General features: G+C 39.9%; 1 protein-coding gene across 2 annotated transcripts in view; it reads left to right on the top strand.

Moving 5' to 3' along the window:
- Window positions 1-23,468, top strand: part of Anapc1 (anaphase promoting complex subunit 1) — a 76,333-nt gene that overhangs the window by 31,770 nt on the left and 21,095 nt on the right. For both annotated transcript variants that reach the window (XR_013108796.1, XM_034494437.2), the window contains exons 22-34: window positions 2,959-3,037; window positions 3,389-3,425; window positions 3,511-3,581; window positions 5,242-5,420; window positions 7,183-7,397; window positions 10,890-11,008; window positions 13,275-13,546; window positions 14,424-14,658; window positions 17,970-18,061; window positions 20,117-20,251; window positions 20,367-20,449; window positions 21,504-21,582; window positions 22,230-22,304. Coding sequence is in view for 1 of the 2 variants with exons in the window: in XM_034494437.2 (XP_034350328.1) it covers window positions 2,959-3,037; window positions 3,389-3,425; window positions 3,511-3,581; window positions 5,242-5,420; window positions 7,183-7,397; window positions 10,890-11,008; window positions 13,275-13,546; window positions 14,424-14,658; window positions 17,970-18,061; window positions 20,117-20,251; window positions 20,367-20,449; window positions 21,504-21,582; window positions 22,230-22,304 (1,671 nt within the window). In the remaining variant the exon portion in view is untranslated. The remainder of the gene's footprint in view (window positions 1-2,958; window positions 3,038-3,388; window positions 3,426-3,510; window positions 3,582-5,241; window positions 5,421-7,182; window positions 7,398-10,889; window positions 11,009-13,274; window positions 13,547-14,423; window positions 14,659-17,969; window positions 18,062-20,116; window positions 20,252-20,366; window positions 20,450-21,503; window positions 21,583-22,229; window positions 22,305-23,468) is intronic.

Genomic DNA, 23,468 nt, shown 5'->3' with positions numbered 1-23,468 from the left:
CCCCAAAAACAAAACAAAACAAAACCTTTGGGGAAACATTTTTCCTGGTTTATTGATGTATCTGTTCTCTACATTGTCTTCATTGCTATAGTTTTATAGTAAGCCTTAAAATTAGTTTGTGGTATTCTTCCATTAAAATTGTCTTAACCTTTGCCTATTTTATAATTACTTTATGTATGGTTATTAAAAGTCCTGGTGAAATAATTTTCAAAGATGTATCTTTATTTTTTGAAATGTTGTCCATCTTGAACAGTTAATGCAGTCCTCAAACTTGGATATAGAACCACAGGGCATTGGTAAAGTTGAGTTCCTCACTACAAATGCTTGTTTCTTGATGTTGGTACAGAATGTATGTAGGCCTGCCTGTTCGGGAGCTTTCCTGAAATGGGGTTTTCTCAGGTGTACAAGGGACTCCTACTACTTTTATTCCCTCTTTTGAAAGTTAGAAAACTGTAAATATCCTTTCATCTTTCCCTTCACTATTCTGTTCTGCTTCATGTTGAACAAGGCCTTCTCAATCCTCCATGGCTCCAGGTGGTTCCGTGTATTTTTTAAGTCACATATGTAATCATCACCACCATCTTTCTCTACATTTTTTTCATCGCCTGAATTAGTTTCATTTCTTGTTTCTATGATAAAACACCCTGAGAAAAGTAGTGTAGGGGAAAAAGGGCTTATTTGGCTCACAATTCCAGGTTATAGTCCATCTCTGGGCAGAAGACAAGGTGTCAGGGAACTGAAGCAGATAGTCATAGCACATCTACAGTCAAGAGCAGAGACCAATGAATTAGTGCTTATGTGTTTAGTTTGCCCTCTCATTTTACATGGTCTGGGTTCCTCTGCTTAAGGAATGGTCCCACTGAGAATTGTATCACTTAAGATAATCAGGATAATCCCTCAGACATTCTCAGGGGCTAATCTAAGTCTAGACAATTACAAATGTGCCTAACAGCTTGTCTTGTAGGTGTTTCGTTAACAGTACTCTCTAATTCAGCCAGGCTTGGACCATGTACCGTTAAACAGTAATTTCTGTTCCTCTTCCCTTTGGTCCCTGATAACCTCTGTCCTGGTTCTGTGAATTTACATATCTCTTGTTGGAATACTCCTATAGCCTTTTGGGGGTTTAAATGATTCGTGGAGATACTTATTAATAAAGATATTATAGCCTCATAGTTAATATGACTCTATAGGAAAAGTGGGAGGCAGAGATGGGAGGATTCCCCACAAGCTTGCAGGCTCTGGTTTACACAGAAGTGAGTAAGAAGAGCCCCTGTTGGGCATTGGGTGGTACCAGAGAGAGATGGCTCAGTTCTGTTAAGATCACTTGGCTTCTCTTCCAAAGGAACCATCACTAAGAGACCCTGCCTCAAGCAAGGTAGAAGACAAGAACCAACATCTGCGTTTGTCCTCTGGCCTTCACATATATACTGTACCATGTACATGTCCATAGTCACACATGAACATTCAGCGGGAATATGTACCATATACACCACACACTGTACAGAAATAATTTTCTAGTGGGTGATGTTAAGTTATTTGAATGGTTATACATTTTTGCTTGCTATTGTTTTGAGTATATTTGTTTCTTAAGAAATTAAAGACTGGGCTGGAGAGATGGCTCAGCAGTTAAGAGCACCGACTGCTCTTCCATAGGTCCTGAGTTGAATTCCCAGCAACCACATGGTGGCTCACAACCATCTGTAATGGGGTCTGGTGTCCTCTTCTGATGTGTCTGAAGACAGCAATGGTGGTGTATTCATATGCATAAAATAAATAAATAAATCTTTAAAAAAATTTACAGACTAAATGAGATCCTTTGGGGTAGCTCCCACTGTTAGGTACTGTTAGGGTATGACGAGGTACCTGGAAGGATAATAAAAACATGAGCATATGGAGCACCCGAAACTCTTTAATTATGGGAATATAAGAATGCTCCAAAATTTTGTAAATTTTAACATATATTTACCATAAGCTGAAGCAAGTATATTCTTTGATATGAAATATATGGTCACATAAAGACCAAAATATGAAGGCATGAAGCAACTGATAGAAACTGGGAACAACCTGTGTGCCAATTTAAGAAAATAATTTGAAATCATTAATTTTATTTTGTGTAGGTTTTATGCTTGCAAGTATACTATGTACCATGTGTATGCAGTGCCCTTGGAGGTAAAACATTTGGCTCCCCTGGAACTGGAGTTACAGATGGTTGAGAGGCACCATGTGGGTGCTGGGAACTGAACCTGGGTCCTCTAGAAGAGGAACCAGTCCTCTTATTACTAAGTCATCTTCTCCAGCCCATATTCATCAACTCTTGGGTAGATGTACTAAGTTGGTACATCTCTGTGATGGCTACTCCTCAGTATCAACAAAACAAGAAGAACAAATTACCGGTTGTATCTCATGGATGAATCTCATGGCTGTGCTATGTTGTAAATTTAGAACTGGGAAGATTCTGTCTTTTTAACATTTGTGTAGAGGGGTTTCGATAGAACATGAGGGTAGGCTGGGGTGGGTGGGCTGGGGTGGGTGGGCTGGGGTGGGTGGGCTGGGGTGGGCTGGAGGTGGTATTTGGGGTATGATGCAGCTTTTTTTGTATTGAGAGTGATACTAGTCACCTGGTTGAATAAGGTTTGTCCAGACCCACAGGGTTGTGCATCTGAAATGCTGGAGACTTCCCACATTATGCTTTCCTTTCTTTTACTTCAGTGGCTTAATAAGAACAGTTTCATCTGGATTGGGACACAGTCCTGTAACCCCAGCACTAGGGAGTCAGAGGCAGGAGGCTCAGTAGTTTAAGGCCAGCCTCAGATTCATGGGGATTTTTAGGCCACTCTGGGCTACATGAGACCCTGTTTCATAAAGAAAAATAACCAAAACAACTGAAGATTGAAAGTAAAAAAAAAAAAAAAAACCCAAAATAGAACAAAACAAGTAACAAGTTCCTTTTCTCTACAGAGTATTGCCCTCTACACCCTTGGTGATGAGAGTTGTGTTTCTGATGAAACTTCCCAGTATTTATCCAAAGTAACCTTAAGTAAGTTGTTAAAATGTTTGACTCCCATAAACAGAATATTAAAATGTTCATTAGTGCTAGCCTTAGAGACAACATCTTGCCTCTTGTATAGTCTATAATCTATAATCACAAATGAATTTCAGTTACCAGGTTACATCAAATATGACAGACCTGGCTTCTGTGACCAGTGTGGCTGTATAGGACTCTTAGTCTAAAGGAAACGGCTGCCTTCTGCAGCTTGCCACAGTACTGCTTGCTTTATTATTTTTAAAAAATTTTGGTTAATGAATTTTTATTTCCAAATATCTTCTGCATGTTGCTTTTCTTATCAGGATGTCTATTAAAATAAAGTTTCCATTTGTTGCCTTTCAGCTCCCCAAAAGCCACAAGCAGAACAAGAAGAAAACAGGTAGTTTGTTTCAGACTGTGATTTTCTATTGAAAGTTGGAAGTAATGTTGAGTGTTTGTGTTTAATGTACTTCTGTTCTCCATAGGTTTACTTTCCGGCATTCTGCTTCAGTTTCTAGTCTGGCCGAAAGATTAGTGGTCTGGATGGCCAGCGTAGGTAAGAGCAGCGCTGTTACCGAGGACTAGGTCCTGATTCCAGACCACTCTCACTGGAATTGGGAGGCATGCGGAAAGAGTGTGGTTTTCTGTAAAGACTGAAGATTGAGATATTGTTCGGCAAGTGGAGCCTTTACAACTTCCTATAGAAGAGTAGCTGGGACACCAGCCTTTTATATCTTAGGGCACTGGAAATCTTTAGTTCATTCCCTGTGGATTGGTTGAGGCTGCAGTTCTGTAAATAGGTCTCAGAATGCAAACTTTAGTTATACCTCTAAATGTGAAGCCATTCTGAGACTTCAGTTCAGAAATGGGTACTCTCATCATCCAAGGTCAGTTGTGTAAGCACTTCAGAGTGTTCTCTCAGATGGAAAAGGCCCAAGATTCTAGGCACTTTGATGACTGAATACTCAGCTAACAAGAAGAGGGAAAAATTAATTCTTTATTTCTTGGTTCAAATGCCATCACTCCTGGGTTTAAAAGTATTTTGTTTGAAAAAAATAATTGAGCAAAAACAACAAAAATCCCTTGCTAGTAGTGGTGGTGCATGTCTTTAATCACAGGATGTAGGAGGCAGAGGCAGGTGGATGTCTGAGCTTGATGCTGGCCTGGTCTACATAGTGAGTGCCAGGGCAATGAGGGCTACATAGTAAGACTGTGATTCCTGCTGGGGAAAAGCAGTTACTGAAATGAGTTTATGACAAAAAATTGAGACTGTTCTACATAGTACCTTATAAAACAATACTTCAAGGAGGTCACATGTGTGTCTTGATTCTTCACTGGAGTCTGTTCTCAGTGAAGGTCTTTACAGTTCTTTTTTTCTATGACTCATAGAAAAATAACAATAGCTGTCTTACAGTGTACATATAGGATGCATAAATGAAAAATATTGCATGAATTCTGTCCACTGTACATCACTTAATATTTACTAAAAGTTTTTCTTATATAAGGAAATATTTTTGCTTCAATAATGGATGAACTATTATATCATAAATAGTGGATAATATTGTGAAGTTTAGAACATGTTGCTAGAAAGGAAATTTGTATTAGTCTGAGTTTGACAAGTATTTTAAATATTAAATGTGTGTAACATTCAAAAGCGTGTGTGAAATGTTATGTAGAGAATAATACTAAAGTGAATTTGGCTATTGGTCACCCACTTTAAAATAGACGGTGATAATTGCTAGCTACTCACTGTCTGGTATCACTTACTGATAGATGTGTTACCTTTGACTTGCTATTTTTAATCATCTTTATGTTTTGCTTGGGAATGTATGTTTTTAGTGTTTTACAAATACCACATTAACCTGAGCTGATTAATGTAGCTAAGACACTGATTGAAGACAGACAATAGGACTTGCCCCACCCATGCTTTTTGACCCCCATAATGAAACAAAGTTCCTATTTTTATTTCTATATTTTGGTGTACATGTGCACAGTGTTTTTTGTGGTTATGATGAACCAGAGGAGTGGGAGTGTCTTTTCATATCAAGTCCCAAAATAGTGGTCATCAGTTGAGAGTACTGTTGATTACAGGTGAGATTTATTGTTGTTTCCTGTACTTGTTAGTACTGGTGACTTCAGTGTTTTTTGACTGACTAGAGGATGATTGGAGAAGTGGCAGATCTCTAACTGAAAAAACATCTTTTTTTCACTTGAAGGATTCACTTTAAGAGATCTGGAGACTCTTCCCTTTGGGATTGCTCTTCCCATCAGAGATGCGATCTACCACTGTCGGGAGCAGCCTGATTCAGATTGGTCAGAAGCTGTCTGTCTCTTGATTGGACGTCAGGACCTTTCCAAGCAGGCTTGTGAAGGAAATTTACCCAGAGGCAAATCTGTGAGTGTCGACATGGGAAGTTCAGTTTTAGCCCCAGATAAAATCAAAGTGGAAGCAGTCTTCATTTTCTTTTGCACCTTTATCCATTTTGGTAATTGTGCATATCAGTTTGCCTTTTATGTTATAAAGCCAGATGGAGTTGTGAACTTAGTGAGTGCCCCATGTTGCCTGGACCTTTCTTTGCCCAGAATCAGGATAGGTACAGAGTCAGCAAGCCACCTGCCATGCTTGTTCTCCTACTTGTACCTGTAGAGGCAACCGATTACTACATAGAAAAACACAGAGCTTTTGCCCCTCAGCGTGTCTAGCTAGGATGATACCTGTTTTCTTGTTGATTACTTTTTGAAAGGTTTGATTTCTTGAACTTAACCTTTTAAATAGGTATTAATAAATTTGTATAATCCCAGAATAATAGTAGAATTAAAGCCTGAGGAAGAATACTTTCTCCTTTAAGGTTAAATCTATTTCAAAATGAGTTCTAAAGCCCAGCAACAAGTATAATTTTTTTGTTTTATTTTTTATAATTGTTGTTGTTAGTATTATTATTAGTAGTAGTAGTAGTCATTTTTTTCTTTTTTGAGACAGGGTCCTTATATAGACCAGTCTGGCTGTTATAGTACTCAGAGATCTGTCACGTCCCTGAGCAAACAGTAGGAATCAGGCTTGTCTCATTAGTCTTTGACTCAGCACATCATTACAGAGTAGTATGACATGGGTGTGTTAGAATAGGTCTCCTAGCTTGACAGTTGCCTGCCGTGAACTTGGGCCAGATTCAGTTTCCATGAGCGTCTGATCTCAAATTTGTATCTGAATAGCAACTCTAGTTTACTTGGTGTTTGTCCTATTTCAAATACAAAATGGTCTTATTTTCTTGACCAAGAAAATCCAGATAGGGTGGTACATGCTTGTAACCAGAACTTGGAAGACTAAGCCAGGAAAATTACCGGGAGTTTAAGAATAGCCTGAATTACATAGTAAGACCTTGTCATAATACACACACAAACACACGTGTGCAAAAAAAAAAAAAAAAAAAAAATCTTTGGCATTTAGATTTCTTTTGCTCCTGAGAACCATTCAGCATATAAACACTATAAATATTAATCTATAAATTATTTAAATGTCAGTCTATGCAAATTTATCCGAATTTGGTTTCTTCACTTATTTGTTGTTAAATTTCACCGTGGTTCTGCTATTTGTGTTTATGTTCTGTAAGTTAGGATATATAGTCATCTATTGCCTAGCGATGGCATACATTCTGAGAAATGTGTCCTTATGTAGTTCTGACATATGAGATGATAGTGTTTGTAGCTGGGTCACTGTGCATACATCCTATCTTAGGGAAGCACCATCAGGTATGTGATGTGGTCTCTTGGTGGAAGTGCTGTGGTGCATGTTATAGTTTGTTTTAGATTAGTTATTCCGTGGGAACCAAAGTAAGTTTTTATTTGGACATATATACCATTTTTTCCAGGCTAACATTGTTGCCTCCACACTAAACATTGGATCAGAACACTAGCATTTGTAGGAGCTAGACACTACATAGATTCGGGTGATGAGACCAGGAACTCGTGGCCAGCCTGGGCAACATGGCCCTGTCTCGGTGCAGAAGAGCTCAGCTTGTATGACAGCATTGAGTAACTTCAGGAAGCTCACTGGTTGTGCTCACCTCTAGTGTAGAGTTCTGTTCTATTAGCCTGTTTGCCCTTCTCAGGCTAGGTACAAGACTACCTTTTAAATCACTACACTAAAATCTGTTATGCAGGTGCTCTCATCAGAAGTGTCTTCAGGAACTGAGGCCGAGGAGGAAGATGATGGCATGAATGACTTGAACCATGAGGTTATGTCATTAATATGGAGCGAAGATTTACGGGTGCAGGATGTGCGAAGGCTGCTTCAAAGTGCACACCCTGTCCGTGTCAATGTGGTGCAGTATCCAGAGCTCAGTGACCATGAGTTCATTGAAGAAAAAGAAAACAGGTAAAATAGTTCATTTCCTGTCTGATCTGTTACACTTGGGACTAGTTTGTTTTCCTTTAATTTTTTAACTTTTCTTTTTTAAACATTTATTGTGAGTGTGTGTGTTTGTGTGTGTGTGTACACTGCAGTGTGTGTGTAGGTCAGAGAACAGCTTTTGGGAATCAGTTCTTTTGACTAGGCTTCAGGATAATCCAACTCAGACCTTTAGGCTTAGTGGCAAGTACCTTTTCTCACTGAGCTGATTTTGCCAGCTTGGTGGTTAGTGTTAAATACTATCTTGCTGTAGTCTAGAATTACCTGAAAGAGAAATTAATTTGAGGGTTTACTTAGATCAAGTTGATCTGTAGGGAATTGCCTTACATAAGCCAAAATGAAGTAACTTACTTTGAAGTTAAAAGTTTACTTTTTATATTAACTTTATATCCAATGCCAGTAAACCATTTATAGCTTAAAAGTACTTTTTGGCTTTTGAGGATATAATTGTACCTGTTGAAGACCTCTCTAGCCCACACTTGGGGGCCAAAATGTCTCGGACCGCTCTGTCAGTGTTGGAACCTGCACTGCCAAAAGCCTTGGGAGTTAAACTGTTAGAGCTCGAACTGCCCCAAGCTGCTCCGGGTCTGCGGGTCGGGGTTCAGCAAGAGAGAGAGAGTGAGGGCGAACTCCAGGAATGGAGACAAGGTGGAGTGTGATTCAATCCCGTTTATTCTTCAGTCTCTCTTCTTCTCCAAGTCCCAAGTCTTGAGTTCCTAGTCCCTAGTTCCTCCAAGTTCCAAGTTACTTCTTCCAAGTGCTAAGTGCCTAATGTCTAATTCCAAGTTGTACTCTCTAACCTAATTCCTAGTTCCAAGTTGTACTTCCGAGTGCCTAACAATCTGTTGCTTTCTTCTGTCTGCCTCTCACCTTTTTATATGTCTCACTTCTAAGCTACACCTCTAAGTCACACCTTTCAGTCATGCTCTTAGGCCTTGTCTCTAAATCTGATCTCTAAGTCACGCCCTTAAGTCTCGGCTCTAAATCACAGCTTTAAGTCTCACACACCCAAGGGAAGATCCTGGGTATCTAAAGCAAGATGTTATCAGAGTGTGCTCAGCTGTTATAGGCTATTATAATCAAATCTCTTATCAGGGTATATGGCTCAAGATGGCTGCAAGGATGATAGCTGTTTTCTGTCACTCCTCACATGTACCCTCCTTTTGAAATGTAACAGTTACTTCAGAAAAAGTAAATCTAAGAGAGTAACCGAATTTGTAAATGAAGTATATACTGGACTTGTTTTTCTGTGCCTTAATCTAGGAATAGACTTTGAGGCACTTGGTTGTTAATTCTTAGTGTGTATTAAACTCACACCACTTGTATTAGATACTTTTGTTATTGTGAAAAAAAATACCTGACAAACCACTTAGGAACAGCAGTTGACATTTGAACACAGTTCTAGAGGGTATGAGGCAGGTGCTAGGAGTGAGTGGCTCCGTCTGTAGGGACAGGAGCGTGAGGCAACTGGTTCTCCCTCTTCTCTGAAACTTCTCCTTATTTCTGTCCTCCCCTGGCATCAGACTTACTAAGCTGCTTAGCTAGCCTTGATTTCTCTCTAGCTCAGACACAGCTCGCACTGAGCTTTTGATTTGAGTAGCTGTAATTATAGGTGTGTGAACCAGCCCAGCTTCTTTTCTTAAGTTGTTTGAAGGGTAGTTAGTCACCACTAATGCTTAGCTGCAGTCCACTGAAAGTCCTAAATTCTCTCTCACTGTTTCCTCACCATGTGGACTCAGGTTATCATGTGAAATTGAGGGGGAACGGGAGCTTTTGTAGTAAATCTGTAGTAATTGCTGGGTGAGCTTGGTTAAATTGCTTAACGTGTTATTTTATGAGTTGCTTCAGCTGTAATAGACATGAGTGTAACAGTTATATCTCATCAGCTGTTGGTATCAAGTCAGTTCTTTTACAGAACACTTAATACAAGTGCATAGTAAACTCACTGTAGTCAGCTATTATTAGCAGTGCATTCATTCTTTTTCTTTGTGATCTTTTAGTACAGTGGTTCTCAACTTTTGTAATGCCATAACCCCTTAATCATTTCCTCATGTTGTGGTGACCCCCCAATCATAAGATTATTTTCTTTTTTTGTTTTTGTTTGTTTGTTTGGTTGTTTTGTTTTGTTTTTTTTCGAGACAGGGTTTCTCTGGCTGTCGTGGAACTCACTCTGTAGACCAGGCTGGCCTTGAACTCAGAAATCCACCTGCTTCTGCCTCCCAAGTGCTGGGATTAAAGGTGTGTGCCACCACTGCCCTGCATAAGATTATTTTCATTGCTACTTTATAACTGTAATTTTGCTACTGTTATGAATTAGAATTTAAATATCTGATATGTAGATGGCTTTAGGCAACCCCTGCATAAAAGTCATTTAACATTTTCCCCAAGGGGTCACTTCCCACAGGTTGAGAAACACTAATATATCTGAAATCAGAATATATCTTTTGGTTACTAGATCTAAGTCTCATTGGAGGTCCTTTTTCTTGGTACTTAATGGGATCATGAAGCATCCTGTTAGTGGCCCTATGCGTCCAGGGGCTACAGCATTAATGCTATTGATTTAATTTCATGACTTTGCAGGTGTAATTGAGTTACACTTGCAATTTGTGTAAAGCTTTCACCAAAATGTTCTATAGGATCCAGCTTCTTGGGTTAAGATTTCACGCATCCCCAGTTATTGTACTGCTGTAGTTCCAAGGAATATTAGAGCATTAGAATGTTAGAATCCTCTCTAATGAGCTAGAAAGGTACATTTATGTAACTTGGGAGAAATCCGCTTAATGAATATTTTTGTTTGTAGAGAGTGTTAACCCTTTGCTAGCCTCTGAAGGTCCTTTTCTTAGTATCAAATAAAACTTTTAAAACCATTTCTTAGTTATGAATGGCACTTTCCAAATTTCTTGTTAGTTTTTGTCCCAAGGACCTATTTAGAGTAGATTCAATGCAGGAACAAAAGTGGGTGGTTGTTAAGTTTTTCAGTGTGACCAACAGAAGCCATCTTAACTTTGAACATACTTGGTGTGTGGATCTGTTGACTGTTTACTTCCTTGTTTTGTTTACAAAACAGAGCTAAGTGGTGTTTCTGAGGCAGGGTTGGTAGAAGGAATGAGGAGAGGATCTCAGCATGTTAATGCAGCTCAACTGAAAGTTAGCACCAAGAAGAACAACCCAGATAATATACTTTCTTTGAACAGGTTAGCATCAGAGTAGAATTTAAGTTTCACATTTTACTACCCCAGGAGAATTGGATTTTATTCAAAGTAAATAAGCAAAGGAAGAACATCATCCTGATGATTGGAGTAGAATTGTGAGAGGAATTGCGGGTCCTCCATCTCTGGTGGTTTGCTTTGTGAGGATTTGATTGTCCATCTTAGTTCCTCTCAGAATAATTTTCTCCTGTTAGATCCTAGATATGAGCTCTGTTACCAGTTTGTGTGTTGGTTTGTATTTCCATTTTAGACTGCTCCAGCTGTGTCAGCGAACTATGGCCCTTCCAGTAGGACGAGGAATGTTTACCTTGTTCTCATATCATCCTGTTCCAACAGAGCCATTGCCGATTCCTAAACTGAATCTGACAGGTAGGTTAAATTCTGAACTCATTAACGATGCACTAAGTTCACAGTTAAAACCAAAGAAATGCTTCTCTGCCCTCATTGATTTTTAAGCATTGATAGCCGCTGTAGTGGCTATTGAAACTCAAATAGCAGATCGTATTACTTTTCTTTTAGCTGTGACAAAATTTTCCTCTCAAGCAGCTTAGGGGAGAGCAGAGCCTCTGGCTCCTGGTTTAAGAGGATGCAGTCCATTACTGCAGGCAAGCATGAGGTTGGAACAACTTGGGGCTGGATCTTCCTCAAATCTGAACAACAGGACACAGACAGAACGGCTGGAAACCTCAAGACCCAGCTCTCAGTGGCTCAGTTCTTCCAGCAGTTCCCAAACCCCCAAATACCACAGTCTTCCAGAACAGCACTACCAACTGGGAAACAAAGTAGTTAGAATATAGCCTATTGACTAATTTTGCATTATAATGTGACTATTTTAAGGTATAAGAAGTTCAAAGAGTTATTGTTGAAAAAGATGAAACTATTTAGGACTGGATGTGGTGGCACACACCTTCCATCCCAGCACGTGGGAGGCAGAGGCAGGTGGGTCTCTGAGTTCCAGACCAGCTGGGGCTGCATTGTGAGACTGTTTTGTTGTGCTTTTCTGAAAATTTTAAATGATGTTAAAGTCTAATATATACAATTTTAGTTCACTTGAGACATTCATTGTTTCTCTGTGTGTATAGCTACAAATAAAACACTATTCATCTATTCAGAATTTGTTTTTGATGACATTTTAGACATCTTTAAAATGGTGTTTTCCAAGTTCTAAAGATTTTGATAGCTTTATTTGTTCATTAATTTATTTATTTTAAATGTTCATCCCGTTGCCATTTTGGCACAATGGTCATCATATCAGTCTCATAAATGTCCATTGATGAGTGGAGCTAACATAAGTCATTCAGAATATAAAGATGGTTTGGCCATGTCTGTGTACACAATATGTATCAAAACTCAAAGGAATTAGAAAAATGTCAAACTGAAGTTATAACATCACAGACATTTAATTTATATCACTTGTGGACCTTCACATTAGAGAGTGTTCCTTACTAGTTCCCCGGGTAGCTTCTCTGTAAACAGACACTTTCTGTTTTGACACAGTGTCTTACTCAGGCTAGCCTCAAAATTTCCATCCTCCTGCGAGGCCTCTTGAATGCCAGGGTTATAGGCATAATTCAGTTATATAATTCAGTTAAATTTGGCATTTTAAAAGAAATTGTTTAGTTGTGTGTATGTGTGTGCATATGGAGGTGAGAGAACAGAGCTGCAGTTTCAGGTGGTTGTCATGTTACCTGTGTGATGCTTGAGAACGAAGCAGGAAGTGTGGTCCGAGCAGGACAGCTATCCATCTCTCCAGCTACAAGTTTGGCATTTTAAACAACACCATATTTACATACTTACAGATGTACGTGAAGAGGATAGACATACGAGTCAGAGAAAGGGCAGATTTCTGAAGGTCCCTGCCTCTTAAAATTTACATTGCTTTAATATTCAGACAGCAACAGGAGTGAGTGTTTGAAACGAACATCAGTGTCCTCCCTCAGTCCCCTGTTGGAAATCCTTACTCATGTGGTTAAACTGTGACACTGGCCTTCATTTAGTTTGCATTTATCTCCCTGCGGCTGCAAACACTATAGAACATCGAGAACTCTGACCAGACCATCTGAAGCCAAAGCTGTCAGTTATTTTACTGTGTATTAGCAAAATGGACCCTGAAATGTTTTAAACGATATAGTTTGCTTTGTTGATTGTTGTTTTTAGGAACAGAGTTTCAGTATGTAACCCTGAACTCTGACTGGCCTGGAACTCTACAGACCAGATTGGGCTCTAAATCAAGAGATCCACTAGCCTTTTTCTCTGGGTTTTTGGGATTACAGGCTTGTGCTGTCATGGCTAGGATGAGAGAGAGAGAGAGAGAGAGAGAGAGAGAGAGAGAGAGAGAGAGATATTGAGAAATGTACCTGATGTACCTGAGTGTATGAATGTGTACCATGTGTGGGAAGGGATCTAAAGAGGTTAGAAGAGGAATTGAATCCCCAGGGAACAGAGTTAACACAGACTTGTGAGCTGCCATATGGGTGCTGGGAAATAATCTCAGTCCTTTGCAAGAGAAGCAAGTGCTTTTAACTGTTGAGGCATCTCTCTAGCTCTTAATAAGGGTTTTGAATGTAACTTTATTTCAAAGACTTGAATTTAATTATGTAAATTTTCTTAATTCCCTTCTCTTTTGTCTGCCTAGGGCGAGCCCCTCCACGAAACACAACTGTAGATCTTAATAGTGGGAACATCGATGTGCCTCCCAATATGGCAAGTTGGGCTAGCTTTCATAATGGTGTGGCTGCTGGCCTGAAGATAGCCCCTGCCTCCCAGATAGATTCAGCTTGGATTGTTTACAACAAGCCAAAGCATGCTGAGTTAGCCAATGAGTATGCTGGTTTTCTCATGGCCCTGGGTCTGAATGGGCACCTTACCAAGCTGGCTACTCTCAATATCCATGACTATTTGACCAAGGTGAGAGCATGGCATCCCCATCCTGGCATTGTGCCACATATATCTACTGCACTACCTCCTAATTGTCTGCTTGCCTGCCTTATTCCTGCACCTCTAACTATCTTCATCTCAGCAGGAAACAGTCTAAAGTGTCGATTAGTGTGTGTTTCTTACTCAGAAACATTTAGTCATCTTCCATTGTCTCGGTCTGCTTCGGGGCCTGTGTGGTCTTGCTCACTTATGTAGCTTCTGTACTACTGCTCCACGGCTCCTTCTCTGAGTGTCTCACTTTCTTCTACTTTACCGGCTAATGTGATCAGGTTCTTTAGAGATTCTAATAATTCTCCAGCCCCTCCTAATAAAAAAAAAATTAGCCTCCTTTAAATAGTCTTCATATTCTCTGCATTAAAAAAAAAAAACAAAAACTGTGTCTTTGTATGTCTTTAATTTAGCATGTTTTCCCTATTAGAAAACTGAACTGAGCCCACAAGAATGTAATTTGTCACTGTGCTCTCAGTGCCTGCCATGTAAAGGTGCTTATTGAAAGAGGTAGGCACTCTTCTACTTAAAGCTATTTGTGGGGCTGAGGAGATAGCTCAGTTAGTAAAGTAGGTGTCGTGCAAACATGAAGACTTGAGTTTAGTTCCCAACACTCACATAAAAATGCCAGGGGTTGTCTAGAACTCTTGGAATTCTGGTGCTGTGGAGGTGAAGAAAACAGGACCTCAGGGGCTTGCTGGTAGCCAGCCTACCTGATTGTGAGTTCCAGGTCCCATGCCTCAAAAACTAAACTGGAGAGCTTTCTATGAACAGCATCAAAGGTTAATCTCTGCTGTTGAAAACATGCTTGTGTGTGTGTTCTAGTATTGTATGAGTTTTATTTTGTGTGCCTTTGTAGGGTCATGAAATGACAAGCATTGGATTGCTACTTGGTGTTTCTGCTGCAAAACTCGGCACCATGGATATGTCGATCACCCGGCTCCTTAGCATTCATGTTCCTGCTCTCTTACCCCCGACATCCACAGAGCTTGACGTGCCTCACAATGTCCAAGTGGCAGCTGTGGTTGGCATTGGCCTTGTTTATCAGGGCACAGCTCACAGACATACTGCGGAAGTCCTGTTGGCTGAGATAGGTATGCAGTTAATGGTGCTTAATTTTTACAATTGTACATTTTCCACTCAAACATATACCCATAAAAAATGATAAAATTATGAACACTAAAGAAAACAATGGGTAGCTTTTATGAGCACATAATGATCAGCTAGTTAGTTAAAAGAAAAAAGAAAACCAAGCTCACAAACAATGGAGCCAGGGCCTCTGCTACTGTATAGGTGGTAAGCCTGGGTGGACAAGCCCACAGCTGACCGCTGCTGAACACGCCTGAGTGTGCATCTCACAGCAGACGGGGTCTAGCAGTGGCCTGCACCTACCACCTTGTTTTCCTCTGCTGGACAAGAACACTTGAAAAAAAAAACAGGCGATTTTGTCTTGCGTACACCTCATGCCTTTCGATCACTGGTAAATGTGAGGGCTTTCCATCTTAATGTAGATGCTATGTAAACAATGTTATACTTGTATTGTTTAGGGAATAGTGGTAGAAGTCCGTGGATGTTCAGTGCAGGTAGAGTTATGGAAATTTTTTTGGTGTGTGGTTGATTTCATGGGTACAGAACCTATAGATATGAGGCTACTCTGATTAAGTTTAACTTACAAATTAACAAATTAACAACAGTGACTGCTGTTAGAGTCAGATGATTATAGTGGTCTAGTGACCTTGGGCATTTTTACTTCTAGAATTTGGCATTTAATGTTTGCAGAATGTGATTACCAGTAGGGAAACCATGGAAAGTAACAGCTTTGGAGTTCTGGACTTCAGAGTGGGATAGTGAGGATGCGTGACTCTTTGGTGCAGTTGTACCGCATAGCTGTTCTGCTCCGCTTCTACATAATGAACCACCATAGAGTTGGCCTGCTGCCTGGGTTTTAGGCTGCACGTCTGTGGTTACTCGCTTGGTTCTGCTTCACCTGTTGTTCTAGGACCCAGGCTAGAGGTCCATATTTTGTTGTCTTATGTGTATGTAGGGGAACTCCATAGTAAAAGTATGTTTCATTCCTTTTTCTGTTTGCCAGCTGAAGCCTAGGCCTCATTTAGCTGGTCCACCGTAAAGCTGTGAGGCAGTGGATGTAGCTAGAACACTGAAGTCTACGGCTGAGACTGATCTGCTGTGCTGGGAATAGAAGTTATTGACAAAGTCCTTGTAGTGACAATTTTGTGATTTTGGTTTCTTAAAAAAAAAACATAGAACTATTTTAAGAATGCTTTCATTTTAATCCCAGGTGTGGGATATAGAGCTGCTTCAGATTGTCCACAGATTTGCCTTGTGCTCAGTAGGGGTGTGATTTTGCCAGCTCCAGATAGTTTCTGCGATTGTGTGACATTTGGAATTTTTAGGTCTTTTCAGAGGGTATTTAAATGCTAGGGCCCAAAAGATGTGTTATTAGGGGGCTTGTTGGTTGGTTATTGGTTGTTGTTGGTGCTGGGTTGTTAGTTGCTGTTAGTCGTGGTTTGTTAAGTAGTTGTGTGCAATGAAGAAGAAGGAGAAGAAATGAGAGCAAACTTGTCCCAAGAAACATGATGCCCCTAATCAGCAGGAAGTAGTCACCCCCTTAGAACCCCTGACTTTATTCAGGCATCTCTTTCCTTTCTTCTCTTTTTCTCTCTTATCTAGTGTTTGGGGGTTAAAAGGGTAGAAGAAAAGGAGTGGAGAAGGGTGGAAGAAAGAACTGACAAAGTAGTGAAAAGACTAGCTACAATTACTGTACCAAAACACAAAGTATAGGTCTGAAAAAAGTCCTCAAAGGTCCTGAGCACTGCTATTTAGATTTACTTATTTAGAGGGTAAGCAAAAGCTGCTATACTAGTGCTGTCTAGTGATGCAGCCCCTGTCTCTCAGCCTCAGCACACCTCTTGTATTCTGCAGACAAGATTTCATCTTTGATTTATATGTGATCCTTTAATACAGTTCTTCATGTTGTGATTTTTGTTGCTATTTCATAACTATAATTTTGCTACTCTTATGAATTGTAATTAAATATCTGATACACAGAATATCTGATATACCACACCAAAGAGATTGCGACCTCAGGTTGAGAACCAGTGCCCTAAAGCATATCATTAGTAGAATGGAATGCTTTAAAAAAATGAATTTTTACTATAGACACATATGATTGATTGTAACTGTACTTTTGACTACTTTATTGGGTTCTTTTACCTACAACTCTTCTCTACACATATCCTCTCCTGCCCCCCACCCCCCAACACTAGGTAGGAGAGAAAGAAGGTTAGAGAGGAAAGATGGCGTCGATCTTGTTAAACTACTTCCTGCTGATTAGGGGCATTGAGTTCTTTGAGGGTAAGTTCAGTCTTTGTTGTCAGGATATCCAATTTCTTTTCATCTCTTTGCTCATGACCACTTGACAGACAATAGCAGCAGAAGGGACAGGAGACTCCTCCATATCTCTTGGGGCTCTGGCATTTTTATACCCTCTGAAGAGTCCCCAGAATTCCAAACATGAACTGTCTTCAGCTTGGCAGACTCACACCCCTGCCAGAGCATGAGACAAATCATAGTCAGCTGCTATGGACAGTCTGAAGTCGCCCCATATCCCACACCTGGGACTAAATCAAAAACAGTCATATATCTGTATTTTTAAAGAAAGCAAAATTCTCACTGCACATGATATTATATAGAATCAAATGAAAATCTGGAAACTTTTTAATTTAAAAGCAGAAAGCAATTGCACATTTTATTTATTCACTTGGGACATTTTTAATCACATCTAATGAATGCATTTGAAAATAATAAAAATAAAATTTAAATTGTAAAATATTTTTAGTGAAAACAGTTTTTAAAAAGTAATTGTTTCATTTTTTTAAGTGTTGGGACTGGATCCAGTATGGATTCAGAGGATGGTTTGCTGGATTCCACCCTCCCTCTTCACCCCCAGTGTATGTGCTGGGCTGGAGCTGCCCTTCCATGTGTGTGCTGGGCTGGAGTTGCCTCCATCCGCATGTGTGTGCTGGGCTGGGGTTGCCCCCATCCCCATTCATGTGTTGGTATCGCACTTAGGTTGTCAGGCTTGGCAGCACTGGGTTCTGGCCAGCACCAAAATTAAAAAACAAAATTCTTACTTCTTGGCAGGTTTTTTTGGGAGAGGGGGTTAAAATCCAAGTTGTCCCAGTATTTGAGAGTCATTGCTAATAGAAGCTTTAATAAGTTAGTTTAAGAGCCTCTTGGGAGCTTTAGGTGAATTGAGAAGTTGGATACCTTTTGAACAGTGTCTTTGAGCAGCTCAAGCAACTGGAAAATGAACTCCATAAAACTTGCACAAGTTGGGGTTTGTAATAGGCTAGCTTGACCTGTGTTTCTCTGTCCTACACAGGGCGGCCCCCTGGGCCAGAAATGGAATATTGCACTGACAGAGAATCCTACTCCTTAGCTGCTGGCCTGGCCCTGGGCATGGTTTGCTTGGGGGTGAGTAGTCTGTCTTATGCTTTTACTCAGGACAACTTTGAATTGAAAGAAATAGCCTTGATATTCTGCTCTGATGCTGTCCTGTGACCCAACCCAGTGCCCAACCTTTTCTTCTTTCTGGATTCTTTTTAATTTTCTCTAGTTTGCAGTGGAGAAAAAACTACAGTCAAGTGAGATTTTAAGATTTATTTTTCCTGACTTAGATTTAAGTATTCACAGTTAAACTATGATACATAAATTTTGGCTTGCATTTGTGTCTGTTCACCATGTATATGCAGTGCCTGCAGAGGCCAGTAAATGGTATTGGATCCTCTGAAACTAGGGTTACAGATAGCCATTATGTGGGTGCTGGGTATTGAACCCAGGTCCTCTGGGGAACAGCTTGTGCTCTTTACCACTGAGCCATCTCTAGTCCTGAAATTTTTTGAAAAGGTTCAAGACATAAGATTAAGATAAAGAATGATAAATTACTCTGGGAGAAACTAGAGCTCAGTGGATAAGAATGTCTGCTGTGTAAGGATGAGAGCTTGAGTTTAGATTTCAGTACACACTGAGAATGATAGAGCAGGATTCCCAGCATCCCACTGTGGCTCCTGTGCACTCGAGCGCGTGCACGCACACACGCACGCACATGCAGCTGTACAAGTAGCACATGCACACACACCACACTCAGACATCTTTTGCTACTCTGTTATCATTGCATTCCAGAGTGTTGCCACAGCAGATCTTGCTTTGTGAAAGAGTGCAGTGTGTGGTTGACTCATCTTTAACTCAGTCCAAGAGTGTCTTCAAAACTACCAAAAACATCTCATGTAATTACTGTTTTTTACTCGGATTGTGATTTCTTTGAAAAACCACCAAGGCAGTATTCTAGTCAAGCTAAATGATATTCAAAATGTTATAGTGGAACATGTTGCTTCTTATGTGCATTTTGAAAATCTGTCGTTGTTGGCTAAGTGTTTTCTCCTCACATCTGACATACGAGCTAAAGAGGCAGGTGGTACTATGTAAAAAGCATCACTCTGTGGATTGAGACTGGAATTTTGTTCCTGACTTGTGGTGAATCCAGTCATTTAACTACATTAGTGTCTATCTGTTGGCTAAGCAGCCCCGTGACTGTTGAGCAGAACTGCTGTGTTTGACATAGAACCTTACCATTTAGTAGCTAGGTAACCTTGGGCTGTGTTAAATTGCACCTCCCTGTTTGCATTGTAAGTGAGATTCTTACTAGCAGCTACTCAGTGGTGTCCTAGTTTTGTTCTGTTGTTGTGATAAAACACTGTGACTAAAAACACCTTAGGGAGGACAGGGTTTACTGCTGCTTACACATCCATGCTGGGCGGGAGCTTAAGTCAGGAACCAGAAGCAGAAACCATGGAGGAGTGCTGCTTTTTGGCTCACTGTCTGGCTTGCCCACAGGCTTATGCTGAGCTAGTGTTGTTTTATAACCCAGAACCACTTGCCTAGGGATGGTGCCACCCACAGTGGGCTGGAGCCTCCTATATCAATCCATAGTCAAGGTAATAGTCCCCCACAGACATGTCCACAGGCCACTCTCATCTAGACAATCCCTCAGTTGAGGCTTTTCTTTCAGGTGACTTTAGGCTGTATCAAGTTAACAAGTAAAACAAGGACAAATAGGGTTGCTGAAATGAGTGAATTCATTTTAAATACACCAGAATTGAGCATGGTACTGAGCAAGTATTGAGTAAGTTGTTGTGGTTGCTTGCCGAGACCACTGGTGCAGTAATGAAAGTACTCTGCAGTTGTTCACAGTTCAGGTTTTGAATATGTACTTGATCTTTTCTTTTACTCTGAGTATAATTACATCTTTTGATTTTTTAAATGTATTTTATGAAACAAAAAGTATATAGATCTAAAAATAAATTATAATTTTTATGAGAATTAATAACTTGGCATTAATTAGTGTGTATATTTATTGTAGTTGGAAGAAACATCAAAATTAAAATAGGCTCTTCTGAAGTGTGTCCCTTTGTTTATACTGATTTAATGCTGTTAAGACTTCTTTTCATCTCAGTTATTTTATTTTTCCAGCATGGCAGCAATTTGATTGGTATGTCTGATCTCAATGTGCCTGAGCAGCTGTATCAGTACATGGTTGGAGGTCATAGGCGTTTTCAAACTGGAATGCACAGGGAGAAACATAAGTCTCCAAGTTATCAGATCAAAGTAAGTCACGTCAGAGGAAAAGAGCCACAGGCTGAGGTTAGCTGCACAGTAGTGACTTTCCTACGAACAGCTATACACTTGCTGGAGCTCTTACATGAGTAACTTCTCTCACCAGGAAGGAGATACTATAAACGTGGATGTGACTTGTCCAGGCGCTACTCTGGCTTTGGCTATGATCTACTTAAAAACCAATAACAGGTATTAGCACCCTCACCTGTCCTGCGTGATGCATGGCATCCTTTTTGCCCTAAGCAGTACAATCTTCTTTCTCATGTGTATCTCCCATGTACTAGAGCAGCCTGATGTTTGTTCTCTCAGATGATGGAGCTGAGTAGACGTTAGGTAGCACTGTTTTCTTCTTCTTTTTTTTTTAATGGTGTGTGTCAGGAATCTTGTCTCAGTGTCTTCAGGGTATTGGTCCGGGAACCTGTACAGACACTAGAGCCCACAAATGTTCAAGCCTGTCACATAAAGGCATGAGATGTGCGTGTAATTTATGCACTTCATCTTGCTACTTTAAATCATCTATAGACTACTCACAATATGAAATATACTTGTACTTACCATATAAATGGTTGTTAATACTGTATTATGTAGAGAATCATGATTCAAAAATCAAAAGACCATCTGTATTTAATTTAGATGTCAGTTTTCCCCCCTCTGGTATTTTCAAGTGGATATGGAAGAAAAGGTTATGGAGGGCAAGCCCAAAGAACTGCCTACTTCCTTTCAGTAATTTAGCATATCCTTGTGAGTACTGTTTAGCCAGAAATATTAGCATTATTTTGTACTTGGTTACCATTTATAAAAATGTTTTCTGCTTTGTTTAGAAGCTTTTCTAATGATTAAACCTTCTATATTCCCAATCTGTCCTGAGTTATGTCTTCAGCTCACCTTGATTCTTTTAATTTGAAAAATATTCTGAGATTCATGAAACTCTACAGTGTTCCCAGTTCTTCCAGTTGGGAAAATTCTATGCAGAATTTACAAAGTGGTAAAAGATATTATTAATCTTCTATTTGGATGAATGTATGTCAGCTGATACTGCAGATATTTCAATGAACAAAACTAAACATAACCTCATGGAACTTTTATAGTAAGACATAAAAACATAAAATATTACATCAGCATTTGTGAAGCATTATGAAAAAGCTAGACCTTTGCTGGAGGAGAGAGATAATTTGGTGTCTTGATTTTTGAATACCTGGCCTCTCCTTGAGCAGTAACCTTCACTGCTGTCCTCTGCCAACAGATCCATTGCCGATTGGCTGCAAGCTCCTGATACCATGTATTTGCTGGACTTTGTGAAACCAGAATTTCTCTTGCTTAGGGTATGGTGCTTTGTCATTTTTGTTTTCCTGACATGAGGGAGGCACCTTATGGGATCCTCAAGTTTAGCTGTAAATCTAAATGCCTTTCCATGAGGGGTTCACTTTTAGCCTGTCATGTTTTCCTGATTAGCAGTGTTCTTTTGAAGTTTCCCAGAAAGAACTTAGAAGGGCTAGTAAAGGTGACTACCTTGATAGATAATAATTGAAATGATGTTTCTTATATTACTAAAACCCACTAAAAGGCAGCACATGACCAAGATCTTGCATTATTTTTAGTGTCCTTGAGGATGCAGTAGTACTGTTATGGTTGCAATGAGAGTAACTGTTTAGTACTGTCTAAAATTGTTCTGTATTTCTTTCATGTTTGAACTTATCAAGCTTAGATTGACATGTATGCTGAGCTATGGCTCTTTGTGATTTTTTCTTTCACAGTACAAGAAAGTCTTCTTCAAACCCTCAATACTTTGATCATGATGAACTAAATTTTTCTTTAAGATCTAAGTCTGTATTTTTATATATTTAGTGATACTCTGTGTTTTAAAGTAGTTAGTTGGGAACTGATCCTCCGTTTACTTAACTTACGGTTGCAGTTGTTGGGAAACACATGAGCTTTGCCTAATTAATTTTGTTTGTAATTCATTTTTAAGACACTTGCTCGGTGCCTGATTTTGTGGGATGATATTTTACCAAATTCCAAGTGGGTTGACAGCAATGTTCCTCAGGTAGGTACAGATTATAAATACTGTAACATTAATAACATAAATTAAGATTTCTTGTGAGATTTTCCAAAGTGCTATAGAATATTTTTTCTTGTGGAAGCAATTGTTTACCCTTAAGTATCTTTTTTTTTCCAAGATTTGTTTTTTGATCATTTTTAAGCATGTGTGTTTAATTGTGGGCGCTGGTGCTTAAGGAAGCATCAGATCCCTCTGGAGTTGGAGTTACACGCAGTTATGAGCTGCCTATAATAGGTGCTGTGAGTTGAACTCAAGTCCTTGAAGAGCAGTCCTGCTTCTAACTGCTGAGCAATCTTCCTGCTCATCTTTAGGGGGATCTTTTGAAGACAGAGGAACTTTAATTTTACGAGTGTATACTGAAGGCCAAGGAGATGACACAGCAGCTAAAGTGCTTGCCCTGGAAGCAAGAAAACCACTGCTGAAACATCCAGGTCTTCCCCCAGGCTGGTACTGCTTTGTAGGGGTGATCATGGGCTGAGGTGGCCTGGTCCTGCAAGTGCTCACATTCTTCATGTGAATCGTTATATCCCAGGCCTATTGGAAGGCCATTCTCTGAATCTCTCCTGGTTCTCTGACAGACCGATGTGGTGGAATGGGTAGTGCTAAAATTTTCTTTACTAAGCTTACTGTGTATATTCTACTTGTGTAATTGTGCTTTTTGAAATGCTAGGGTGGGTGTGATGTTAGGGTTCTCAGGTCCCATATAAATTATAGTGGGAGAAGGTAAGATGGGATCCCCTGCACAAGCTGGCCGACAAGACTAGATATATTGTTTAAGAGATCCTATTTTAATGAATAAGACAGAAGAAGGACCAAGGGAGATTTCCTGACCTCATTCCCAGGCCTCTGTACCTGTAGAACTCAAAGTCGACTCAAAATACCCCAAGACCAAGTTCTTAGGACAAATGAGATTTATTTGTCCCAGAGGGACAAAGGGGAGGGAATAAGAGACAGAGAGGATGAGGAGAAGGGAGAGGGGTAAAGGGTGCTTGTCCCAGAAGGACAAAGGACTGTCTCTTTGGATAGAAAGGATTACAGACAGGAGACAAATGTGGCCTGTAGGTAAATGGCAGTTTATAAAGATAGAAGGGAAAACACCATATTGGATGAGTTGGTTAATTTTGACTGGACAGGTTAATTAGGGTAGCC

The sequence above is a fragment of the Arvicanthis niloticus genome, chromosome 2 (assembly GCF_011762505.2).
Source record: "Arvicanthis niloticus isolate mArvNil1 chromosome 2, mArvNil1.pat.X, whole genome shotgun sequence".
NCBI classification, from domain to species: domain Eukaryota; kingdom Metazoa; phylum Chordata; class Mammalia; order Rodentia; family Muridae; genus Arvicanthis; species Arvicanthis niloticus.
This window is presented reverse-complemented; position numbering and strand designations above follow the sequence as displayed.